Source organism: Salvelinus namaycush, chromosome 28, assembly GCF_016432855.1.
Source record: "Salvelinus namaycush isolate Seneca chromosome 28, SaNama_1.0, whole genome shotgun sequence".
Taxonomy (NCBI): domain Eukaryota; kingdom Metazoa; phylum Chordata; class Actinopteri; order Salmoniformes; family Salmonidae; genus Salvelinus; species Salvelinus namaycush.
The window spans coordinates 31949629-31972904 of NC_052334.1; the positions used below are offsets into that span (position 1 = coordinate 31949629).

The 23276-nt window shown below is 44.3% G+C and overlaps 1 protein-coding gene across 1 annotated transcript in view; it reads right to left on the reverse strand.

Annotated features, from left to right (window-relative positions):
- Positions 1-3371: 3371 nt before the first annotated feature.
- The window catches only part of LOC120023701 (disks large-associated protein 2-like), a 52378-nt gene continuing 32473 nt past the window's right edge, over positions 3372-23276 (reverse strand). Inside the window, exons 5-10 of the mRNA XM_038967764.1 lie at positions 11089-11474; positions 7359-7444; positions 6746-7188; positions 6545-6636; positions 3982-4137; positions 3372-3578 (exon numbers count right to left, since the gene is read on the reverse strand). Of these exons, the coding sequence (XP_038823692.1) occupies positions 3372-3578; positions 3982-4137; positions 6545-6636; positions 6746-7188; positions 7359-7444; positions 11089-11474 (1370 nt within the window). The remainder of the gene's footprint in view (positions 3579-3981; positions 4138-6544; positions 6637-6745; positions 7189-7358; positions 7445-11088; positions 11475-23276) is intronic.

Consider the following 23276-nt stretch of genomic DNA (forward strand, 5'->3'; position numbering starts at 1 on the left):
GTGCACTACAGCTACTATACCCTGTCCTTTTGGCTAGGTTGGTTCCCTCCCTCCAACGAAATGACATCACTGAGATAGATGTATGCAGACAGCAGCCAGATCTTCACTCCCCGGGGAAGGGAATGTTTCTACACTCACACTCGTTTCATCCACACTAACACACTAACTTCATCCACACTAAAATGAAGCCATGGAAGACATAAATCATTTAATAAAATATGAGGTAAAGATAAAATGATCAAAAGAAAATGCAACTATTTTCTGTATCCTGCAAGCAACTGTAATATGCTGCAAAACATTTCAAAATGTCCTCTAAAATGTGCCTTGTTTATGTCGTTTCCAAACATCTATAATTGAACTGACCCCCAGGACAAGACTATCAAAACAGTATCTTCTAGCAATGTAAGGATGACATACAGATGACACATAGTGACTTTTGAGCCACTGAGAAGGTGACGGTGGGGTCATGTCTCTGCGGCGCAATAGGCGAGTGGACTCGGAGGCACGGTGACCTTCCAGTCACCCTGTTCCTGAAGCTGTCAACAAAGTGCCACAACAAGACTGTTCCTCCAACACAAACAGGACACAAAGTGACTCCAGACCGCTGAAAGGTACAGTGCTCTGACTGCAGTAAGACAAGTCTCTTTCTCTCTGCACCAGTTACAATAGAAGCAGCCTACTAGCAAAAATAAACAATCATCATTTTCTCAGTCCCAAAAATAGATCGTTTAGAGCAGTATCAATTAGATGAGAGTGCTACTGTAAGTGTTGCATTGATTGTTTACCCAGTACTGGATCGATTGAGCAAAAAGTAGCACCAGTGACTTGGCTCATTGCCCCAAAATATAACCTATAAAATCCATTCCAGTCTATTAGTAAAAATAGACACCAGTCTGCAGCAGAATCAGCCTGTCCTGATGTCTGCAGTCTTAGATAACATTAGATAACTCAGCGACAATAGGATTGGCAATGCTGACGCCGACTAGCCTCGTGGCTATCAGTGTAATATGACCTCTTAACATATCCTACAGCAGCAGAGGGATTTTCAAGGTTTGTCAAGTATGTGATAGCCTGTCATCACGAGGAGTAATGGAGTTTATACTCCACTACAGTGCACAGTATTAGTCCGATTCAGCAGAGAAGAGAAGTGCCCCTCAAATCAACACACCTCATCCCTCACCCCGACAACTCTAGTCCCAGGCCTTTACAGGCCTCCTCTAGCCTCTTACGGGAACTGATCCAAACCCTGGTCACTACCATTCACTGTGTTACTGTGACCCAGGCACTATACAGTCCCCTCCACTTCTACATCACAGTAGGCCTCTGGAGTGCATGTCTGAGCTGTGTGAGGGGAAAATAACCCCAGTGTTCCAATGACTCATATTCCCTGCAATACCATCCACACACAAGAGAACAAGTCAATCTCTACAACGTCACATTTTTCATGTCTTTGTTATCAGCCGGTATCAAAAAGCATTAGTCACTAAATCAAATTCTGGAGAGGTTTCTTCCTTCATATCTCTTCCCTCTGGGACTGTTTCACATTATTACCTTGTAGCAGTTCCTAGAAAAGGTAAAAATACTTTTCACACACTGCACTTGTCTGGTAGGTAATCAACAATAGAAACATTCTCCAAGATTGTGCAAGCTGTGTTCTAATCAATGAAACAATGTAACTTATGTGTTGTTTGAACAGACACTGTTATTCCTGGGTTGGCAGCAAGGGTAGGAGAAGGGCTAGATGTTTGAAGAAATGACAGCACTACTTTGATGCAACACGATATGTAAGAAGGCATGGAGAGATGAGGTGAAAAATCAACCATGTGATTAAGAATATTAATTTCCTCTCTTACAATTCAAATACAACAATACTGTTGTGAACTTTGTTTGTTTATTTCCCTTGGAAATACAGAGAATGATAAGTGCAAAAGTGCGTTATTTTCCGTATATTTGATTTAAAGAGCTACGCAAACCTTCCATAGCATTTTTTCCACTGCAATGAAATGACGTAAAATATTTTTCTGAAAAAAAAGTATTACTTGTCTGCTTTAAGTAAATGTCATGTGAAATGTCAATAGTATAGGAAAATGTAGAGTATAGTGTGGAATGGAGAAAGGTAATGAGAATGATTTAGACATTTTTAAATCACATTTTTTACCATGACCCTTGACCTTTACCTGACTGTGTAGAAAGCTGAATTTTCCAACTCTGACAACTTTAACATAACCAGAGCTTACTGTGAGTGCATAAAACATACATTTCAGAAGGGATGACCCACCTGCCTCTTGGTCAGAAGCTACAGTGCGGCATGTACAGTTGAGGTATTTCAAGCATTGGCACTTTCAAATAGGTTCACTTTAATCATTTTGTGATTGTTATCTTGTGAACACAATTGGAAACAACAGTAGGATAATTGTAGGGGTTTCCAGTTGGACTCATCATGGGGTCAATTCGTCACTGGGTTTGTATTCTCTCTGGTTGCTGGTAGGTTTCAAAGCTACACTTTTTAATTGCACTTTGCAAATGTTGAAAAAGACATACACATCCTTCCAGAATAATTTAATGAGCGTTTTGGGGGTTGGCTATTCTATCATGTAACACTATTCCACTAACAAAAACCTTTTTCATGGGAAAACCAAGGAGAAGATGAACCAATTCTTAGATATACACTGACCAGGTGAGTCCAGGTGAAAGCTATGAGCCCTACTTGATGTCACTTGTTAAATCTACTTCAAATCAATTTAGATGAAGGGGAGGAGACAGGTTAAAGAAGGATTTTTAAGCTTTTGAGAGATGATTGTGTATGCGTGCCATTCAGAGGGTGAGTGGGCAAGACAAAACATTTAAGTGCCTTTGAGTGCCTTACGGAGTATGGTAGTAAGTGCCAGGCACACCGGTTTATGTCAACAACTGCAACGCTGCTGGGTTTTTCACGCTCAACAGCTTCCTGTGTGTATCAAGAATGGTCCACCACCCAAAGGGCATCCAGCCAACTGTGAGAAGCATTGGAGTCAACATGGGCCAGCATCCCTGTGGAACACTTCGACACCTTGTAGAGTCCATGCCCCAACGAATTGAGACTGTTCTGAGGGCAAAAGCGGGGGGGGGGGGGTGTTCCTGATGTTTGATATACTCAGTGTATATCCACTAATACATATCTGTTAATGGAAGAGGAGTTTTGTGATATCCTACTCAGTGAGGGCTGGAGTGGAGATGAACTCAGAAGATGATGATAGTGAAGTCATGAGGAGACAGATAAAGGAGGGAAGTGTACAGTAGATCGTCTAGAAAAAGGCTAGTTAAAGGAGTCTAGTTGAGGGGTAGTCTGAGGGGGGAGACGCCCCTCACCCCTGACCCCTGTCCCAGTCCTCTCAAAGGCGAGTCTGGGCCTCAGGGATGTAGATCTCGATGCTGTCTGCTCTCTCTGACACCGAGTTCTGACGGAAGGAAGCCGCCCGCTTGGCCTGCATCAGCCTCCTGCGTGCTTCCAGGCGGTGGCGGTCTGGAAGGTCAAGAGACTTCTCCCGTGTCACGCCTCTCTTCCCGATCATGGACTTCTTTGGTGCGACAGGTGGTAACTGGACACAGGAAGAAAGAGAGACGAACTCGACCAAAATCCTGTCCGTATCGAAATCTATTCTAGAATTCAACTTGTATAGGCAGTAGTTGACATATCATCTATTTGAGTGGTTGGAAATACATCGGCATAGTTAAACACAATGTCAATGACATCCAGTGATGCTTCACTAAGCATTTGACCTCGCATACAGAACAGCTCCACTCTACACCACTACTACGTGGCTCTGAGTAATCTCACATCTCTGTTTAATAAGGCTCTGACTGTGCTCTATGTAGCTGAATCTGTGACCATAGAAATATAAGGATCCTACTTCTATGCCTGTCTCACCTGTGACTGAGACTACCCACCATAGACAACAGAAAAATAATACATTGTATTCTGTATACCTGAGCGCTACCCACCCTTTTCTCTGGGCTCTTCTCCACGGGCCTCCAGTCGTTGTTCTTTATCTGCTGCAGCTCGTCAAACTTGGTGGTGACGTCATCAATGGACAGCTGCAGGAGGTCCCAGAATCCAGCCAGGTCCTGAGAGGTGGGGCGGGGCATGGCACTGGGGTCCTGCAAGGGGTTATGAAGGATCACATCAGTGCCTGAATTACAGATACTCAAATCCCAGTGTGCGTCAGGAGTTATTTGTTGCACTTCTACTAAAGCCCACTAGGTGTCCTTATCAGACCTCAAACAGAGGAAAACCTCAATTATTTATGGTATATTTTTCTAATAATAAAACAAATGTTTCCAGCAAAGTCATGGGAGCAAGAAGGTCAAAGTTCAGAAAAGACAAGCATCTTATTCCCATCGTCATCTCATGGTTAGACTATAGGACTTGGAGGACAATCCATTGAAATGAGCCATAACAAAATGTGATCAGTAAGTAGCAATCCCTCCTAATCCCCCTGAGGATGGGAAAAAATGAAGAGGGCTCACATTTCATTCACTGCCAGTAAGTCTTATTCATCACATCACATCGGCTAGAGTCACAATCAGTCACACTATTGACCCCACAGACAATACTAGCGAGACTATAGCCTAAACCAATACCTCCAACTCTGTTATGAAGTTAAGAGTTGAGAAATAAGATCCATAGCATCCCATTGGTCGCGGGTCACCATCTCCCCCCATTAATTCAGTGACTTTATGTGCTTCATATATTGGATAGCTGGAGGGCACAACAATATCCCAGCCGACTGTCTGGTGGAATTTCAGACTGCTGCATTCTGGATGTAGATCTGAATATATAGGCTCTGAAGTATAGGCCAGGTTCACTCTGAATTACAATGAATAGTGGAAGGTCTCAGAAAGGAAAAATGGTAAGCAGTACTTACTCAGTGTTAAGAAATACAGTTGCTGTACATTGGTAAAAGGTAATTGGTAATTAAACGCAATAGTTTAGGTCACTGCCACTAGAAAGTGATGCTAAGACCTACAGTATAAGTACATACATACCAGTTATATCTTTGGTAATTATTATATAGTATACCCTATACTACAGTACATACAGTAAGTACCTGCTAAAGGGTAATTCAATAAGTTGTGAGACTATAATTAGACTACAGTTAGTCCGGGGTAAGTTTAGCCAGTTTGCCACTTTAGTATAGTGGTGGAGCGTGGCGGGGCCTGGGAGTAGAGGTAGAAGAGGTGTGGGGGGGTGGTGGGTGGGGGGGTGTAGAGGCACTGAGGCACTATTCTGAATGCACAGCACCAGAGCAGTCCTGATGGGTGACTCATAGCAGTGTGGAGAGGCTGTGACAGGCTGAGATCTCACCCCATCACTGATCTACCTCATTCATCGTCTCGGTCTGAAACTTCACAGGGGAGATACACAGAGACCCAAAGGAGAAGTAGCGGAAGACAGCGCTGGGCTCATCTCATCAATATTGCTGGGGGTTCAAAAAGAAGGCTGCACACAATCCAGCATAAGCAAACAAATACAAAAGCATAAACTTATACTGGGGGAGTGAATGAGGCTGACACATTAAAGGATTCTGGGAAATATAAGCCTTGCCTGTGTCAGTATGACTTAATCCTGTAGCTCCTCCCACAATAAAACTTGCTGCTATGCTCTGCGTCTGTCTTTGAAAGCTTGTTCAACTCCAGCTTATGTTATCCAGGAGAAAAAAAAGGGGGGGAAGACGGCTCGATAAAGCGCAATTAGACATCTCCTTAAGCTTCTTATTTGCGGACGCCACTTCTTCAAACGGACTCAAATCCATGTTCTGAAAGTGTATGCAGTATTATTTGTAAACTGTCTTTGTCATATGGAGAGATGCAGCAGCTTGGGTAAGCTTTAATAACTGCTCTCCTCTCCCCTACAGTGAGGGAAATAGAAGCAGGAAACTCTATATAAAAGACTAGTTCAAACTAAATAATCTCTGTGCACTTTTCAGCCTTTCCTGAATGCAGCAATTTCTGCTGTATATGGCAAAAAATAGCAACACATTTTTTCATAAGCAAAGACAGGCTTAATCTCAAATAATGGATATTTGGCTGATATCAATAAAGAGGGGTAAGATTAGAGGCAAGGAAAGTATCAGCCAGATATTCCAGCCCTTCCGAGTGTTTTTTGATAGGATGAAGAGAGTGGACTGCGGCAATAGTTCTTAATGTAAAAGGCAGGCGTCTCAGTATGCTAGTCAGAGCTGTGAGTGCATCATTGGGAACGCGGACATTCACAGTATCTCATTGTTCTCCTCAAGACGTTCTCATCTCAGATAGAAACACTCAATAATTATTTTTTTTCACACTCAATGGTGCATTTAAAAGCTTCTGACCTGTTGGCCTAAGCCATACTATGTAAGAGACAGGAGAACAGTGCCGGTGGATACAGGAATGCAGCCGATATAACTGTGTCCTTTCCTTAGAGTAGCGCAATCGTTTTTAAAAAAACACACACTCACAAACACGCTCACATACCGTATGTACACAGACACACACAGGGTCATTGTTTCAGTGACTTGTTACTCACCAGGTTCTGCTGACACAACCAGTAAAACTGCTGGAATTTCTGAGACATGAGGAGCTGAGCACTGCCCACCGCACTCCTGATTTTACCTAGGACTGAAAGACAGACATTCAACTGATAATCTGTTATATGAAAGTCTTGCGAGTCTCTATGAGAGAAAATGTCTGCTAATTGACTGTACATTATGACTCCTATCCCACTCACTGTCCTCAGAGAGGTCGTTCTCCTCCGCCTCTGCCTCCATCTCTTTACAGCATCCCTCCATCCTCTTGGTCTCTGCGTGGAGCAGCTGCATGAACCAGCTTCCATCCCTCCGCAAGGCGGGGGACGTCCGGCACGACTCGCCCGACAACTCTGCTGGCTCCCTGGGGGAGGGGGGCTCTAGCTGCCAGGTGGTCTCGTTGGAGGTCTGCTGGGGGCAAGGGGGCTCCGTAGGGGTCCGGTAGTCCTCCCGGTAGCTGAAGAGGCCCTGGGTGCGGACGGTGCGCACCCCATACTGGGTGGGCGTGCTGGGCTCAGAGTGCCCCCCTAGGAAGCCCCCTCCAAATTGTAGGCCCTTGTCCTCCATGGTGGGAAACCCCTCCATCTCCATGTCAGCCTGCACAGAGGCTGTTACACTATTGGAGCGCTTCAACCTGCCCTGCACTCTGAGACACAGATTAGGGAAAGCAAATTTTTAGGCCATCAAGGGATATTGTAAACAAACACACCCAGGTAGAGAAAGAGGAAAGGCTGGTGACTTTAATAACAACACATTGTTAAAGATTAGCACAAATCCAGAAATGGGAAAAGGAACCTATTAAAAAAGTAATTTTACCGTCTGTCAGCTTCCACCTGGATCCCCACAGAATGGTATTCCTTCGACCCTTTACTTTCTGACTCCGAGTCGGTGGCTGCTTCCACCTAATGCAGCATAATAACATAGCAACAGTATTCTCATTATTACCGCTCCCAGATGTCCGTGGGGTTATTGGTTTGGGGCCGGTGCTGCACCTCCTCAACTCTAAGCGGCCTGTCAGAACATAACTGCAGTGTGATTTATGGAGGCAGAGAACCCAACCGAACACAACCAGTTTGTCTACACCCTCAGCACAGTGATTTATACCAACAACAAGCTGCCGTGGTGGAGATACAGAGTGGTGGTAGTTAAAAAAAAAAGAAACCTATTACAAAACCTGATTAGGGAGTTTGCGAGGTGTGATCACCAGGGGTTTGGTGTGTGACACAGACACACAGATTTTGGTTAGTGTTCAATGGTGCATGGTGCATGGTGCTGGCCAGGGATGATAGAGACTGATCCCTGTTTGTCCTGAGGGTGCACGGATCCTCTTACTGAGCCCCACCCTCACTGGACTGACTCTCTCCATATGATTGGCACCCTTAATAAAGATGAGCAAAAAAAACTAACTGCGTTACAAAAATATGGTGGGGCATCTCTGATGATACAGTGGGGAGAAGAAGTATTTGATACACTGCCGATTTTGCAGGTTTTCCTACTTACAAAGCATGTAGAGGTCTGTAATTTTTATCATAGGTACACTTCAACTGTGAGAGACGGAATCTAAAACAAAAATCCAGAAAATCACATTGTATGATTTTTAAGTAATTAATTAGCATTTTATTGCATGACATAAGTATAAGTTGAAGTGTACCTATGATAAAAATTACAGACCTCTACATGCTTTGTAAGTAGGAAAACCTGCAAAATCGGCAGTGTATCAAATACTTCTTCTCCCCACTGTATGGGACTATTTTGCTTCCACTGGTCCTGGGGCCCTTGTTAAGGTCAACGGCATCATGAACTTTACCAAGTACCGTGACATTTTAGCCAAAAACCTGGTTGCCCTAGCCAGGAGGCTGGCACTTGGCCGCAAGTGGATATTCCAGCAAGACAATAACCCCAATTGAGCAAATGCATTAGTATAAAATAATATAATTTCCCAATTTTTTGGAGCATGAAATATAGCTCAGTGTTTGTATTATTCATTTTATAGTCTTTTTAAAATAATTTTATCAAAGCTGCCAATAATTATGGACCTGACTGTATTTCAAACAAAAACCATGCATCCTGTATGGCTGGCCCTTTATTAGAAGTATTGTCAATAAAGGTTTTATCCTGAAGTTACATATAACCTACAGTCTGCATGGACAAGTAATATTTGGGAGGCAGGTGTGTGTGGTAGCTAGAATTAGTCCTTGAGAAGCCCACTCCCAGGCTGTCTCTCTGATGAGTAACACAAGTGTGAGAACAGCAGACTTCTAATTTTACAATTTACTATATGATTAGCAGGGTAATTTGAAAATCAATTCGTCCACATTTTAATCCTCCTTCCCTCTGAGAGATCACACCTTCCCCCAGTTCTGAGTTAATGGCCTGACCCTGACAGAGTGTTCCAGCCGACGCAGGCAGAATCCTGACTAGGGCCAGCTTGGAACGGCTGTCTGTCTGAGAGCCTTAAGCCTTAAAAGCTTCAAACTCACATTAATAACTCTTTAGCTTTAAGTGGTTTGAAACGAATGGAGGAGTGTGTGTTCATGTCTAGCAGCCACGTGCATAGATAGAGCCCTTTTGCCCTCCTATGAAAAAAGTTGTTTTCTTTTACTAAAAACGTTTTATTAAATGTTTTGTCTATTTTCTTTCTTGCAACTATAAATGCAACAAATTGCCTATCAAACTACATCATTTCTCATTAAGTCATTTATCTTGAAAAAATGTCCCCTCCACCGCACTTCTGCCACCACGAGCGTGGCAGTGCATTGCTGCACTCTTCCTCGTCACATGCACATCCGCCGGGCAGTGAGTTTGAAATGAATACCGCGAGAAGGTGTGCTTTGCAATTGCTATCATGTGTCGTCTCACGGACAGGGACAGGGAAGAAAGCAACAGCAGTTTGCATCTGTCAATAGCAGAACAAATTCAAATCAAGTAAATACTGGTTAGTTTGTTGTGACAGCATAGCCTTTTTAACGAGCTCATTCATCTAGCCTACACTAGCGATGATCAGCTGATACAGCCCACCCTGTAGTGGTTTGAGCAAAGAAGTAGTTATTCTTCTAGCTCCCTTTCATCTGAGGTAAAATGTAAAGTATGTTACACTGCAGAGTAGCCTGGTACAAACAGCACAACAGGTGACAGTCAGCGGTGAGTTGCTGCTGGTTGAGGTGACCTCCGTTACTTTCTGGCACAAAGCAAAGTCCATTTCAGAGAGACTGCTGCTCTATGATGGATGAGGAGAGGAGATATTTTGGAGAGCCTGGGCAATGTTCAAAGTGTGCTGGCAGAGACAGAAGAAAAAAAACTGGTTTGGTGAACACACACACACCATGCTGCATACACACACACTACGCTACACACACATATACTACACACACAGCACAGGTGTGAAAACTTTGGAAACTGTAGGCATCAGCATTTTACTCAGACATGGCTTAGTCTCACTGAGATGAAGGTAGGTTGGTAGTGAGAGTAAGGTCCTGCTACAGGATCCATTCTTACACTGTCCTAATACGGACACCGTACACTTTAATGGCCCCCAGAAGATGAGGGGTCAAAACTCAAACACAGCGGGGTCAAAACTCAAAGTGCAGAAAGGGTCAAAGGCTAAGGATTAAGATTGGGGTCCTGCCGGAAGTAAGGGGTGAAAGGTCAAATTATAGGCTATAGGCTACACTTCCAGAGGTTAATTATACTGTGCTGTATATCCCCAGGAGGTCTGATATGATGCAGGTGAATTTAGATTGATCTTACTACACTGGCCAAATACTAGTGGCACAGTTTAAAGATAAACTTTGTAGGAGGTTTTGATGCATTTTTTGCATTGCATGCAGCCCTTCTGGTTGTTTCAATAACCGTGGACCTTCACACTGCCAGCCATCTCTAATCAAAATGCTTCTGTATTTTACACACATCACTGGAGCCAATTTGAAAACCAATATAATTCAGGCCCACCATGATGAGCGTAACGACGTTCAGCTCAGCCACTTAAAATCATCATCATTCATCCCCTAGGATAGGCTGCCTGATCATCTCTGGGTGACTGAGACTCACCTGTCTCCACAAACAAGCAGAACAACTCTAATATTCTCTATTGATGAAAGGCTGTATGCAGTCTGAAGGGATGTCTGTCTACCGGTCTGTCTGTTTTATTCAGGGGCATGGACACATCTGACGTCTGCAGACTGCGTGTGTGATCAAGCCCATTATTCTCAGCGTCACAGAGGCAAGAGAGAGCGAGAGAAGAGAGAGCGAAAATAGAGTGAGAGAGTGCAAGAGAGACTCATTCAGTAAAGCCTCATTCATGAGTTGAAAACAAATGAATGAATTGCAGTAAGATGACTCATTGGCGCCATTTTTAGACCTAGAGGAGAATGGGATGCGTGAGTGTGTGACTTTATGAATGTGTGTGTGTGTGTATGCACAATGTGTAGGCCTGTGTGTGTGTGTGTGTGTGTGTGTGTGTGTGTGTGTGTGTGTGTGTGTGTGTGTGTGTGTGTGTGTGTGTGTGTGTGTGTGTGTGTGTGTGTGTGTGTGTGTGTGCGCCGCTCACCTGTATCCCTATGGAGGAGCGTGGTGTTTTGAGGTACTCCTCAGCCTTGGACACCAGGATGGCTTTATCACAGGTCACCACTGAGCTGTGACTGTGACGGTCTGTGGACGGGTGCCTCTTCCCAGACCTCAGCCCAGCTGCCTCCATGGCTATAGTCACGGCCTTGGCACTGTCCAGGCTGTCTGTGGAGTTATACAGGGCCCTGCCCAGGCTCAGGCCCAGCCCGTCCCCCCATCCTCGAGGGTGCCTGCCCTCATGGTACGTGTCCTGGGTGGACTCTGTACTGCTCTGGGCAGTGACGGAGATGAGGGGCTTGGAGCCTGAGGTGGAGCGGGGTGGGACCGGCGGAGGGGTCGTCTTCTTGTAGTTGTTCGTGTACGTGACCGCTGAAAGATAAGAGGTCAAAGTTAAAAGGAATGCACAGTTGAAGTCAGAAGTTTACATACACATAGGTTGGAATCATAAAAACTCGTTTTTCAACCACTCCACAAATTTCTTGTTAACAAACTATAGGTTTGGCAAGTCGGTTAGGACATCTACTTTGTGCATGACACAAGTCACTTTTCCAACAATTGTTCACAGACAGATTATTTCTCTTATAATTCACTGTATCACAATGCCAGTGGGTCAGAAGTTTACATACACTAAGTTGACTGTGCCTTTAAACAGCTTGGAAAATTCCAGAAAATGATGTCATGGCTTTAGCGGCTTCTGATAGGCTAATTGACATAATTTGAGTCAATTGGAGGTGTACCTGTGGATGTATTTCAAGGCCAACCTTCAAACTCCGTGCCTCTTTGCTTGACATCATGGGAAAATCAAAAGAAATCAGCCAAGACCTCAGAAAAAAAACGTAGACCTCCACAAGTCTGGTTCATCCTTGGGAGCAATTTCCAAATGCCTGAAGGTACCACGTTCATCTGTACAAACAATAGTACGCAAGTATAAGCACCATGGGACCACGCAGCCGTCATACCGCTCAGGAAGGAGACGTGTTCTGTCTCCTAGAGGTTAACGTACTTTGGTGTGAAAAGTGCAAGTCAACCCCAGAACAACAGCAAAGGACCTTGTGAAGATGCTGGAGGAAACAGGTACAAAAGTATCTACATCCACAGTCAAACGAGTCCTATATCAACATAACCTGAAAGGCTGCTCAGCAAAGGAAGAAGCCACTGCTCCAAAACCGACATAAAAAAGTCAGACTATGGTTTGCAACTGCACATGGGGACAAAGATCGTACTTTTTGGAGAAATGTCCTCTGGTCAGATGAAACAAAAATAGAGCTGTTTGGCCATAATGACCATCGTTATGTTTGGAGGAAAAAGGGGGGTGGAGGGGGCTTGCAAGCCGAAGAACACCATCCCAACCGTGAAGCACGGGGTGGCAGCATCATGTTGTGGGGGTGCTTTGCTGCAGGAGGGTCTGGTGCACTTCACAAAATAGATGGCATCATGAGGCAGGAAAATTATGTGGGTATATTGAAGCAACATCTCAAGACATCAGTCAGGAAGTTAAAGCTTGGTCGCAAATGGGTCTTCCAAATGGACAATGACCCCAAGCATACTTCCAAAGTTGTGGCAAAATGGCTTAAGGACAACAAAGTCAAGGTATTGGAGTGGCCATCACAAAGCCCTGACCTCAATCCTATAGAAAAATGTGTGGGCAGAACTGAAAGAGCATGTGCGAGCAAGAAGGCCTACAAACCTGACTCAGTTACACCAGCTCTGTCAGGAGGAATGGGCCAAAATTCACCCAACTTATTGTGGGAAGCTTGTGGAAGGCTACCCAAAACGTTTGACCTAAGTTAAACAATTTAAAGGCAATGCTACCAAATACTACTTGAGTGTATGTAAACTTCTGACCCACTGGGAATGTGATGAAAGTAATAAAAGCTGAAATAAATCATTCTCTCTACTATTATTCTGACATTTCACATTCTTAAAATAAAGTGGTGATCCTAACCGACCTAAGACAGGGAATTTTTACGTGGATGAAATGTCAGGAATTGTGAAAAACTGCGTTTAAATGTATTTGGCTAAGGTGTATGTAAACTTCCGACTTCAACTGTATATGTGTATGTGGTAGTTGAAGTAGGTGAGGTACTGTAGGGCTTTGCTGTTGACGATCAGAGAGAGGAAAGGCCACTGAGTTCTATTCACTGTGAAGGGTTGACAGCCCTTCTCCTAACATGTATTTGATGAGCAACGGATTCTAAGAGAATATGGTTTTAAATCCACAGAGATGGACTGCTGGACTAATAAATTACTTTTGGGTTTGATGTGTCCTCTTCTTTAAAACAGAGCTTTGTAGGAGCAGACTAATACAAACAGCTTGTCCATTTAAAGAACATCTAATGATCAAAGCCCAGAGTGGTCTTGGCTCATCAGAACTCTCAGAGAGGGAATGAGGAGCGCCCTGAATTATACAGCAGTTCAGCACTTTGTTTCCCATTCACAAAATTATCTCAAAGAGGTCACCAAGATGAGTCAGTAGAGAGAGAGTGTAACAAAGAACAGATTTAAAAAAAAGAGATAGACATGGAGAGAAAGCGAGAGAACAAGAGAGATAGAGAGAAAGAGAGGGTGAGGAAGAGAGTGAAAGAAAGAAAGAGAGAAAGAGAGAGAGATGATTCAGCAGAAGGACAAAAATAGACACATTATTACTAAGCAAGTCATGCAATGGGGACTCATAACTCTTGCCCCCATCTTGGCAGTGTTACTTAGCATTTAGCCTGTCCCTTCAAGTCCAGGCACAGTTTGAGGCATGTACACAAATACAAAAAAATACAAAGATTAAACAAGAACAAATGATTTCAAATGAAAATTGAAATGCAGAAAAGCCTGTGGGCTGCTTGTAAAAGGAAAGAAGTATCTTAGGACCTGAAGGTCAGAACTACAATGGCAACCATACCAGGCAGACAGGTGGTTTACCTTTAAATTACACAATAACTAACCAGACAGAAAACCTGCTCTTCATCTCCATGACAACAACATGGACACATTTTCTTCACACTAAACAAGAACATTGTGCTGACAAGAATGCTGCTGAGTTAAATGGTAAACTGTGCTTTCTGAATAGAACAATAGTAACTGTTTTTTCTTTATATATTTTCTTAAAACTCAAGAGGATTTCTTATGGAAAACTTTAGCATTACAAATTCATCATGCTAAATCGTTTTGTGCTTAAACACCCCAAACACACACACACACACATCCAGTTTAATTAACTTGAGACACAATGAGTGTGATTCAAGTGCTCAGTCTCTGTTAGGGAATCTCAATTTATCAGGTCTGAATTGTATGCTAATAGTAGAGAGAGCGAGGGACTTGAAGGACGTGTCATTAAGAGCATTTCTTCCAGATTAAATTGATCACTCTCAGAAAACAGTGCTTTATTTCACAGGCTTTTAAGGATATGTAAATTATCTGGGAAGTGGATGGATGGAGAACTCTATTATCATCACTGTCAAGAGTGTCCCAGCCCAAAAAACAAAACAAAAACTAAGATGAGAACTACCTCAGACACGAACTAAAACTATTTCAGAGAGAGGGGAGGGGGAGAGAGAGAGAGCCCTTAGCGAGTGCCTAGAGTGAGAGCAGAGAGTATGGAGCGCAGGAGCATGGAGAGAGATCATGGAGAGAGAGACTTAAGGAAAGCTTTGACTATGTACAGACTCAGTGAGCATAGCCTTGCTATTGAGAAAGGCCACCGTAGGCAGACATGGCTCTCAAGAGAAGACAGGCTATGTGCTCACTGCCCACAAAATGAGGTGGAAACTGAGCTGCACTTCCTAACCTCCTGCCCAATGTATGACCATATTAGAGACACATATTTCCCTCAGATTACACAGATCCACAAAGAATTCGAAAACAAATCCAATTTTGATAAACTCCCATATCTACTGGGTGAAATTCCACAGTGTGCCATCACAGCAGCAAGATTTGTGACCTGTTGCCACAAGAAAAGGTCAACCAGTGAAGAACAAACAGCATTGTAAATACAACCCATATTTATGCTTATTTATTTTAACTTGTGTGCTTTAACCATTCGTACATTGTTACAACACTGTATATATATAATATGACATTTGTAATGTCTTTATTGTTTTGAAACTTCTGTATGTGTAATGTTTACTGTTAATTTGTATTGTTTGTTTCAATTTTGTGTATTGTCTACCTCACTTGCTTTGGCAATGTTAACACATGTTTCCCATGCCAATAAAGCCCCTTGAATTGAATTGAATTGAATTGAGAGAGAGAGAGAGAGAGAGAGAGAGAGAGAGAGAGAGAGAGAGAGAGAGAGAGAGAGAGAGAGAGAGAGAGAGAGAGAGCACAGAGAGAGCACAGAGAGAGCACAGAGAGAGCACAGAGAGAGCACAGAGAGAGAGAGAGCACAGAGAGAGAGAGAGAGCACAGAGAGAGAGAGAGAGCACAGAGAGAGAGAGAGAGCACAGAGAGAGAGAGAGCACAGAGAGAGAGAGAGAGCACAGAGAGAGAGAGAGAGCACAGAGAGGGAGAGAGAGCACAGAGAGAGAGAGAGAGCACAGAGAGAGAGAGAGAGAGAGCACAGAGAGAGAGAGAGAGAGCACGGAGAGAGAGAGAGCACAGAGAGAGAGAGAGAGAGAGCACGGAGAGAGAGAGAGAGAGAGCACGGAGAGAGAGAGAGAGAGAGCACGGAGAGAGAGAGAGAGAGAGCACGGAGAGAGAGAGAGAGAGCGAGCACGGAGAGAGAGAGAGAGAGAGCGAGCACGGAGAGAGAGAGAGAGAGAGCGAGCACGGAGAGAGAGAGAGAGAGAGAGAGAGAGAGAGAGAGAGAGAGAGAGAGAGAGAGAGAGAGAGAGAGAGAGAGAGAGAGAGAGAGAGAGAGAGAGCAAGAGAGAGCACAGAGAGAGAGAGAGAGAGAGAGAGCACAGAGAGAGAGAGAGAGAGGCAGAGAGCACAGAGAGAGAGAGAAAGAGAGCACAGAGAGAGAGGCAGAGAGCACAGAGAGAGAGGCAGAGAGCACAGAGAGAGAGAGAGAGAGAGCACAGAGAGAGAGAGAGAGAGAGCACGGAGAGAGAGAGAGAGAGAGCACGGAGAGAGAGAGAGAGAGAGCACGGAGAGAGAGAGAGAGAGAGCACGGAGAGAGAGAGAGAGAGAGCACAGAGAGAGAGAGAGAGCACAGAGAGAGAGAGAGAGAGAGCGAGCACGGAGAGAGAGAGAGAGAGAGCGAGCACGGAGAGAGAGAGAGAGAGAGCGAGCACGGAGAGAGAGAGAGAGAGAGCGAGCACGGAGAGAGAGAGAGAGAGAGCACGGAGAGAGAGAGAGAGAGAGCGAGCACGGAGAGAGAGAGAGAGAGCGAGCACGGAGAGAGAGAGAGAGAGCACGGAGAGAGAGAGAGCACGGAGAGAGCACGGAGAGAGAGAGAGCACGGAGAGCAGAGAGAGCACGGAGAGCAGAGAGAGAGAGCATTGAGAGCAGAGAGAGCACGGAGAGCAGAGAGAGAGAGCATTGAGAGAGACAGAGCTCTAGTCAGACAAGACAGGACAGGAGAGAGAAGTGTGCCAGACACCAGTGACTTCCTCTCTGTCACTCCATAGCTGACAGCATAGCATCTGCCACGGTGGCTGATGTGAATATCCTTGCCTGAACTCCATCCTTTAAAACAAAATGACTTGACAAAGTGCCCTGCCTGCCATATGGTTCAGTAAGGCCCAAGGAAATAAACATAGAAACCTTGGCCTGTACAGAGGAGAAGGGTGCGTATGTGTGTGTGTGAGGTGGGTTGCTGCAGTCCTGGCTGGACCTGGGTACATTTACATTTACATTTAAGTCATTTAGCAGACGCTCTTATCCAGAGCGACTTACAAGTACATACATTCATACTTTTTTTGAGAGAGAGAGAGAGGGGCATGAGGGGTGTCTGGTTGAAGGGAGGGGCAGAGGGATGGAGGCAAGGGGGCTCATAACTGACAGACCATCAGTTATGTGGGCCAATGTCCGGAAAGCGTTCGTCATCGATAGCGTCATCGATAGAGCACTCACGACTTCTCTCACTCCCTCAGCCCATTTCAGAAGGGGGAGAGGATAACGGGGTAGAAGAGGAGTGGGTGCGGGACCATTTTACATTCCACTGTCGTTTTTCAATCTACCTTTGAGATAAAGGCTTGTGCCTGATGAATCAATAAGGTAGAGAGATGCTCAAGGAGAAAACAGCCAGGAGTGACCGAACAGGAACACAGAGATAGAGATAGTCGCTGGGTCTTAGCAGTAAAACAATGTGGTGGTGTTGCTGTGTTTGTCTTGATGAATTTGATAAGCCTGTGCGAGGGTGGGACTGCTCTTTCACAGCATTTGAACTGTATTTCATCAATAAATGATAATGACGCTGGTTCAAAACATATTATTCATCACCACCTATTGGCTCGGACAGGAGGTTTACCTGGGGTTTCGTGGGTCGTCCGGTCAATGGTGCAGGTAGAGGGAAGGCGGAACTGGATCCCTGAAACAAGCCAGCCAATCACATTCAACATCCTGGTCACATCTGCCTAGTGCCCAGAACATCCACCAATCACAGTACACTATACAGAAAAACAGCTATATACTGTAAGTGTCCACAGAGACAGGATGACAATGGCAGATAAATCAAGGATAATGTATCAATTCAAACACCATGCTTGGATTGTGAGGAAGCAGCAGAATACTTGTTCCTTCAACAGTAAAATACAGGTAACTGACAAAATAAAGGAAACACCAACACAAAGTGTCTTAATAGGGTGTTGGGCCACCACAAGCTGCCAGAACAGCTTCAATGCACCTTGGCATAGATTTTACAAGTGTCTGGAACTCTATTGGAGGGATGCAACACCATTCTTCCACAGAAATTACATCATTTGGTGTTTTGTTGATGGTGGTGGAAAACGCTGTCTCAGGTGCCGCTCCAGATCTCCATAAGTGTTCAATTGGGTTGAGATCTGAGACACACACACGCCATAAGCATGATGGGATGTTGATTGCTTAATTAACTCAGGAACCACACCTGTGTGGAAGCACCTGCTTTCAATACCCCTTTGTATCCCTCATTTACTCAAGTGTTTCCATTATTTTGGCAGTTAACTGTATATTCACACAGTAAAAAGAATGGTGACATTTGTGGCCATCTATCCATAGAAATATGCACTCAGAATATAAGGCTTTTGGCTAATAATTAGCTGATTAATGTTTTGGTTCCTTGATGATGACATAGATTAATTTAGTTTTTAACTAGCAATCAGATGTACAGTACACTGCTACATTTCAAATGATTTAAATGTGAAATGAAAGATATGTTCTTATACAAGATATGACCCTAGTTGACCCTGGAAACTGTAATAGGATCAGTAAGAGGCTATGAGAAGACGTACAAAGAGGAAGCAAATCCCAGCAATCACGGTGAGACATTTACGCATCACTCTCAAGCTAAAGCAGCTGAGATCATTGGCCGGCTGGTAGACGGCATTAGCATCCTTGTAAGAAAACTGTGCGTTTAGCATGGCTAAACAGAAAAGAATGAATGATGGATGGGCAGTTAAAGGTATGGGCATTGGCAAGCATGGCTCACCTTCCTGGGTGGGCTGAGAAAAATAACTTCATGCACTGCCATGTTGATGAGCACTTTGGGGATTGCTAAGCAACGAATGGAACGCCATAGTAGGCAATGAGGGAGGAAGAAGAAGAATCTCTTCACGTTCCTAACTTGACAGTAAGCAGTAGGTGATAGTAATAAAAATAACTACTAAAGGAGAGCATTCTAACTCCCAGTTATCAATGTTGGGTAAAATAGCCCATCCAAAACAACTAAGAACATTCTAGGCTGGTAACTCGCTGTGAGGTGAAGTTCTCTACACCGACACTCTCATTAAATCATATGCGTCAGAGGTGTGTTCATGTTGCATCAAATGTTGCTGTCCTAATATGAACACCATACAATTGGTATGTCATAACATCTTGGCCTGCTTCTAGATGACACTGTATCTAATGACACATCCAACAACGCAGCAACAGCAAGAGGAAGTCTGATGTATTATGCAGTGGAAAGGAAGTAAATGAATGTGACAACACAACCTAATTAACTTCTCTCCTGTGAAAACCTTGTCAGATTCAGCCAATTGATCTAACTTTTCTAAACGGCAGCACATGAAAATAAGGAATTAAGCACAGTTACTGCTCAAAACAATAGGACAGAGTATCACTTCTTAGACTCAAATACATTTCTAATCAAATACATTTCTAATAAAATACATTTCTAATCTAATCTCTTTTTCTCCCAGTGTACTTTATTAGGGCCCATGATTTAATGGGCTATTTCATACACAGCTCCTTAATAAGGATAGCACAGAAGTCTCGTGTTTCATCTGGCTGGTGCCTTGCTGGTAGCAGAGCTGTCATTCTGTGTTTTCAATAGTCTCTGGGATCTGTTCCCAACACTGGGCACAAAAATATACGACCCAGCACCAAACGCAGTACAGTAGGTGTCCAAATAATACGTCTTCAGAATCATAACCATGCAGTTTAACATCATCACTATCTCGGGTCTCCGGGTCAATAATGTCACCAGTAATTCTTAGAAATAATCTGGTGATTTACATATTTTGTTGTATACAAAAGGATGAACATTAACATTTGCATACACTTGAGTAGCAGCTGTTAGAATGACATTCTCAGTCTTTGGTTCCTGAGCATGAGGATGATCAGTGACAGTAGAGACACAGCAACATCACTCCCCTGTGGCAGACAGACAGGACCTCCATGCCATTTGCTACCTGGGGATGGATGGAGTTGACATTGAAAGGGAAACATCCCAACATATGTCTTTGAAGCTTCTGTCAAATATCTGTTGATGTATACAGTTTAGGTGTTGGACAAGACTGACAAAAGCAAGGGATAGGCATAGTAACGGTGTGTGTGTGCTAGCACTCTGGTACCCTGTAAACCATGACCTCTTTTGTATTCTAGTCAAATGTAAGGGAGTCTGTTACCCATGTTGCGAATAGTTGCTGTTCATACAAGGACCTGTACATTGCTAGACATGACCGACTTGTCGACCTGACAGCCAGTGAGGTGAGACCGGTAGTCTCCCCAACGGCACACATCCTTAAACATTATTGTGTAAGTTAGTTTGATGTTGATGATAATGCATTTTCCTGTGTACCAAATACCCCAGATATTGTTGTTGTACGGGAGGCCAGATGGAGGTGCTCACATGGAGCAGGCCTTTGGTGACACGCTTCTTAAATACCAGCCCCTCGTATCAAGCTTGGACAGCCTTGGATATAGGTGCAAGCTAGTAGCACTGATAGTTGGCCGTCTTGGCCATGTACATAGGCTTACAGTTTGTGGCCTCCAGATTGCAGGGCTGCCAAAGACTAAAGAAAAGCAATTGGCTTGGTACTGCTCTGTTTCAGCTGTTGGAGAACAAGGTGCTTTCTGTATCTTTAAGTGTCCATGCATACAAAAAAACGTTGAAATGTTTGAATCATTCTTGAATGTAATGTGATTTGTGGATTCAAATTGTCTTTAAAGTGTGTGTGCATATGTATCTGTGGTGTGTTTCTGCATGTGTACAAAACATATAGTGAAAGTATTCCCAACAGTCCAAACAGCTACTGAGTACTTCTCTTCCATAATCAGATTTTACGAACAATGTCAATTCCCGAGGTTCCCGTTTGTTCCTATAGAGTAAATCCAATCGCTCATATGATTTAACAGCCAGTCTTTGGGATTTATGGTTATATGATAACTGCCTAGATTTACTTTGCTCCATTCCGGAGTGACATTGAACAGAACACTCAAGATATGTCATGGAAAACAATATATCCACAGAAAAACAATGTATCCACAGTCAGAGCAAAGATTGTCAAGAACCATAAGCAAAGGGCAGTCTATTTAGTCTACCACAGAGCTTCACAGAGTCTTTGGTAAAACATGTGGTAAATGCCATTTGTGAGAGACGAATCGATTAAGAAGTATACATTCATTACTAGTCCTCTTAAAGAACCGTAAGAACAGTTCATGTCAATGTTCACTAATGCTTAGGTCCATCAGTTCAAGCCAAGTGCAATCGAAGTCTGATGTACATTCAACTTCTTTGATTGTTCATCACATTCTTATGGTACATTCCATTCAACTATGTGGTTGCTGCCACTAATGTAGTCATTTAATGTCAAACCACGTTAATGGGCAGGGGGTTATCCTATGCAATAGGAAACATTCATACAGAGCTTTACGTGGCCACGATACCCAGAAAATACACCGCCTTTGGACATCAATACGAAATGTTCCCATGCTGTAATCTGCTACCGATACATTCATCGCTACATTCTTCTTACTGTTCAGAGTGTCAGAGACATGTATGTTATCTCCGCACTGTTGTACTCATATCTCCCACTCCATAGCTCTACACTAGAACTCCTCTTCATGGACCGTGGTTCCCACTGGGGAGCCTTCTGCTGCCACCTGTCCCACAGAAAGGCCTGGTCACAGTGAGACTTCCCTGGGTTGTCAGGAGCTGTCTCCCCCTCTGGATCTCCAGGGTCCTCAAAGACATCCATGCCAGAGGTATCTGTGGCTTCCCCTGTGGCATCCTCTGGCTCCATGGGTGCCATCTCAAATGGGGACAAGCTAATGCTAGCTGTGTCTTGTGATAATAGTAGTGGATCTAGGCCTAGGATGACTGGCTCTGGGTGGCACATAGTGGCTGAGTACAGGTCTACTGAGTCTGGGGTGAATGGACTGTCCAGTCCGAAGGAGACCAGACCAGGTGAATGTACTGTAACTTGGTCCTGTGGTTCTGGATCTTCAGGGAACTCAGTAGGTAGGTATTCATGCATTTGATCTAATCGGTACTCCATAGCTGGGTCCACAGACACTGATTCCAATTGGTATATAGAGGTTTGGTCCAGACTGGGGGGGCTCAGAGAAACTGGGTCTGGTGGTGTGTACATGGCGATTGGGCTGAGATCTGATGAACTCACACTAACGGTCTCCAGAGGTTCTGGCGGATCCAAGAAGACTGAGTCCAGATCAGATTCATCTGAGGAATTGAAGGTGGTTAAGTCCAAATGGACCATAAATGGACCAGATGGGCAATCAGTGGCCTGGTCCTCTGATTCTGGACAAGGTGGCCATTCTGGCTCCAGAGAGTCATCAAACTCATCAAACGAGTCGATGGTGACTGGATATGCATGCACTACTATTTCCGATGAGAATATGTCTAAATCTAAGGGGATTGGATCTGGGAGGTCTGGAAAGCAGACAGTGGCTAGGTCTTGTGATTCTGAATCAGGTGGGATCAGACACACATCCAGGGGTTCTAAATCAGATGGGCTCTCTGGAGTAACTATGACAGTTGGGCAAATGGTAACTGAGTATTGATCAAGTTTCTCTGATGAGTACACATTAGTAGGGGACAGTGGTTTTATCTCTGGCTCTGTTGAGACTATAGGGCCTGGGCCTAATGGTTTAGGGTCTGGCAGATACACAGGAACTGGGTCTTGAGACATTGGATTTTGCTTGCGCACAGTATCGTCTTCTACAGATTCTGAATCAGAGTCTGACTCTTGTGGTGGGGACACAGTAACCACAGGTACTGGATATGGTAGGTGCATAATTCTTGGTTCTGGGACTAGGGGTTTCACATTAACTGAGTCAATTGATTCTGTATCTGAGGGGTTCAGATTAACTGGGTCCAGCTTGTCTGTTTCTTCAAGGTACACATTAGCTACGTCTGTGGGCACTGGATCTGGAGAGCACAACGCCTTTGGGTACAGCTGCTCTGAATCTAGGGGGTCCTCAATGGCTGGATCCACTGACTGTGCTTCTGAGGAGCTCATGCTGACTCCGTCAGGAGATATCAGTTTTGATAGCCTCTTCGGGTTCTGGTCTAGTGGTTCTGGGCAAACCACAGTGTTTGATGAGTTTACTGGCACTGATTCTGGTTGGATCATGGTGACTGGATCCACAAGTAATGGATCTAGAGTGATCGGGATAGAACCCTCCACAAACAGCGATGCCGGACGCCTTAGAATGGCTGGGTCCATTGAGATCTGTTTAGGAAGACGGCGCCTCACGATGGCCTGCTTCTCCTGCATCTCTCCCTCCTCAGGACAGTTGACGGCTGCGTCCGCCGTGCTCTGTCTCACCAGCACCTTGCTCCTGGCCTGCGTCCCTACT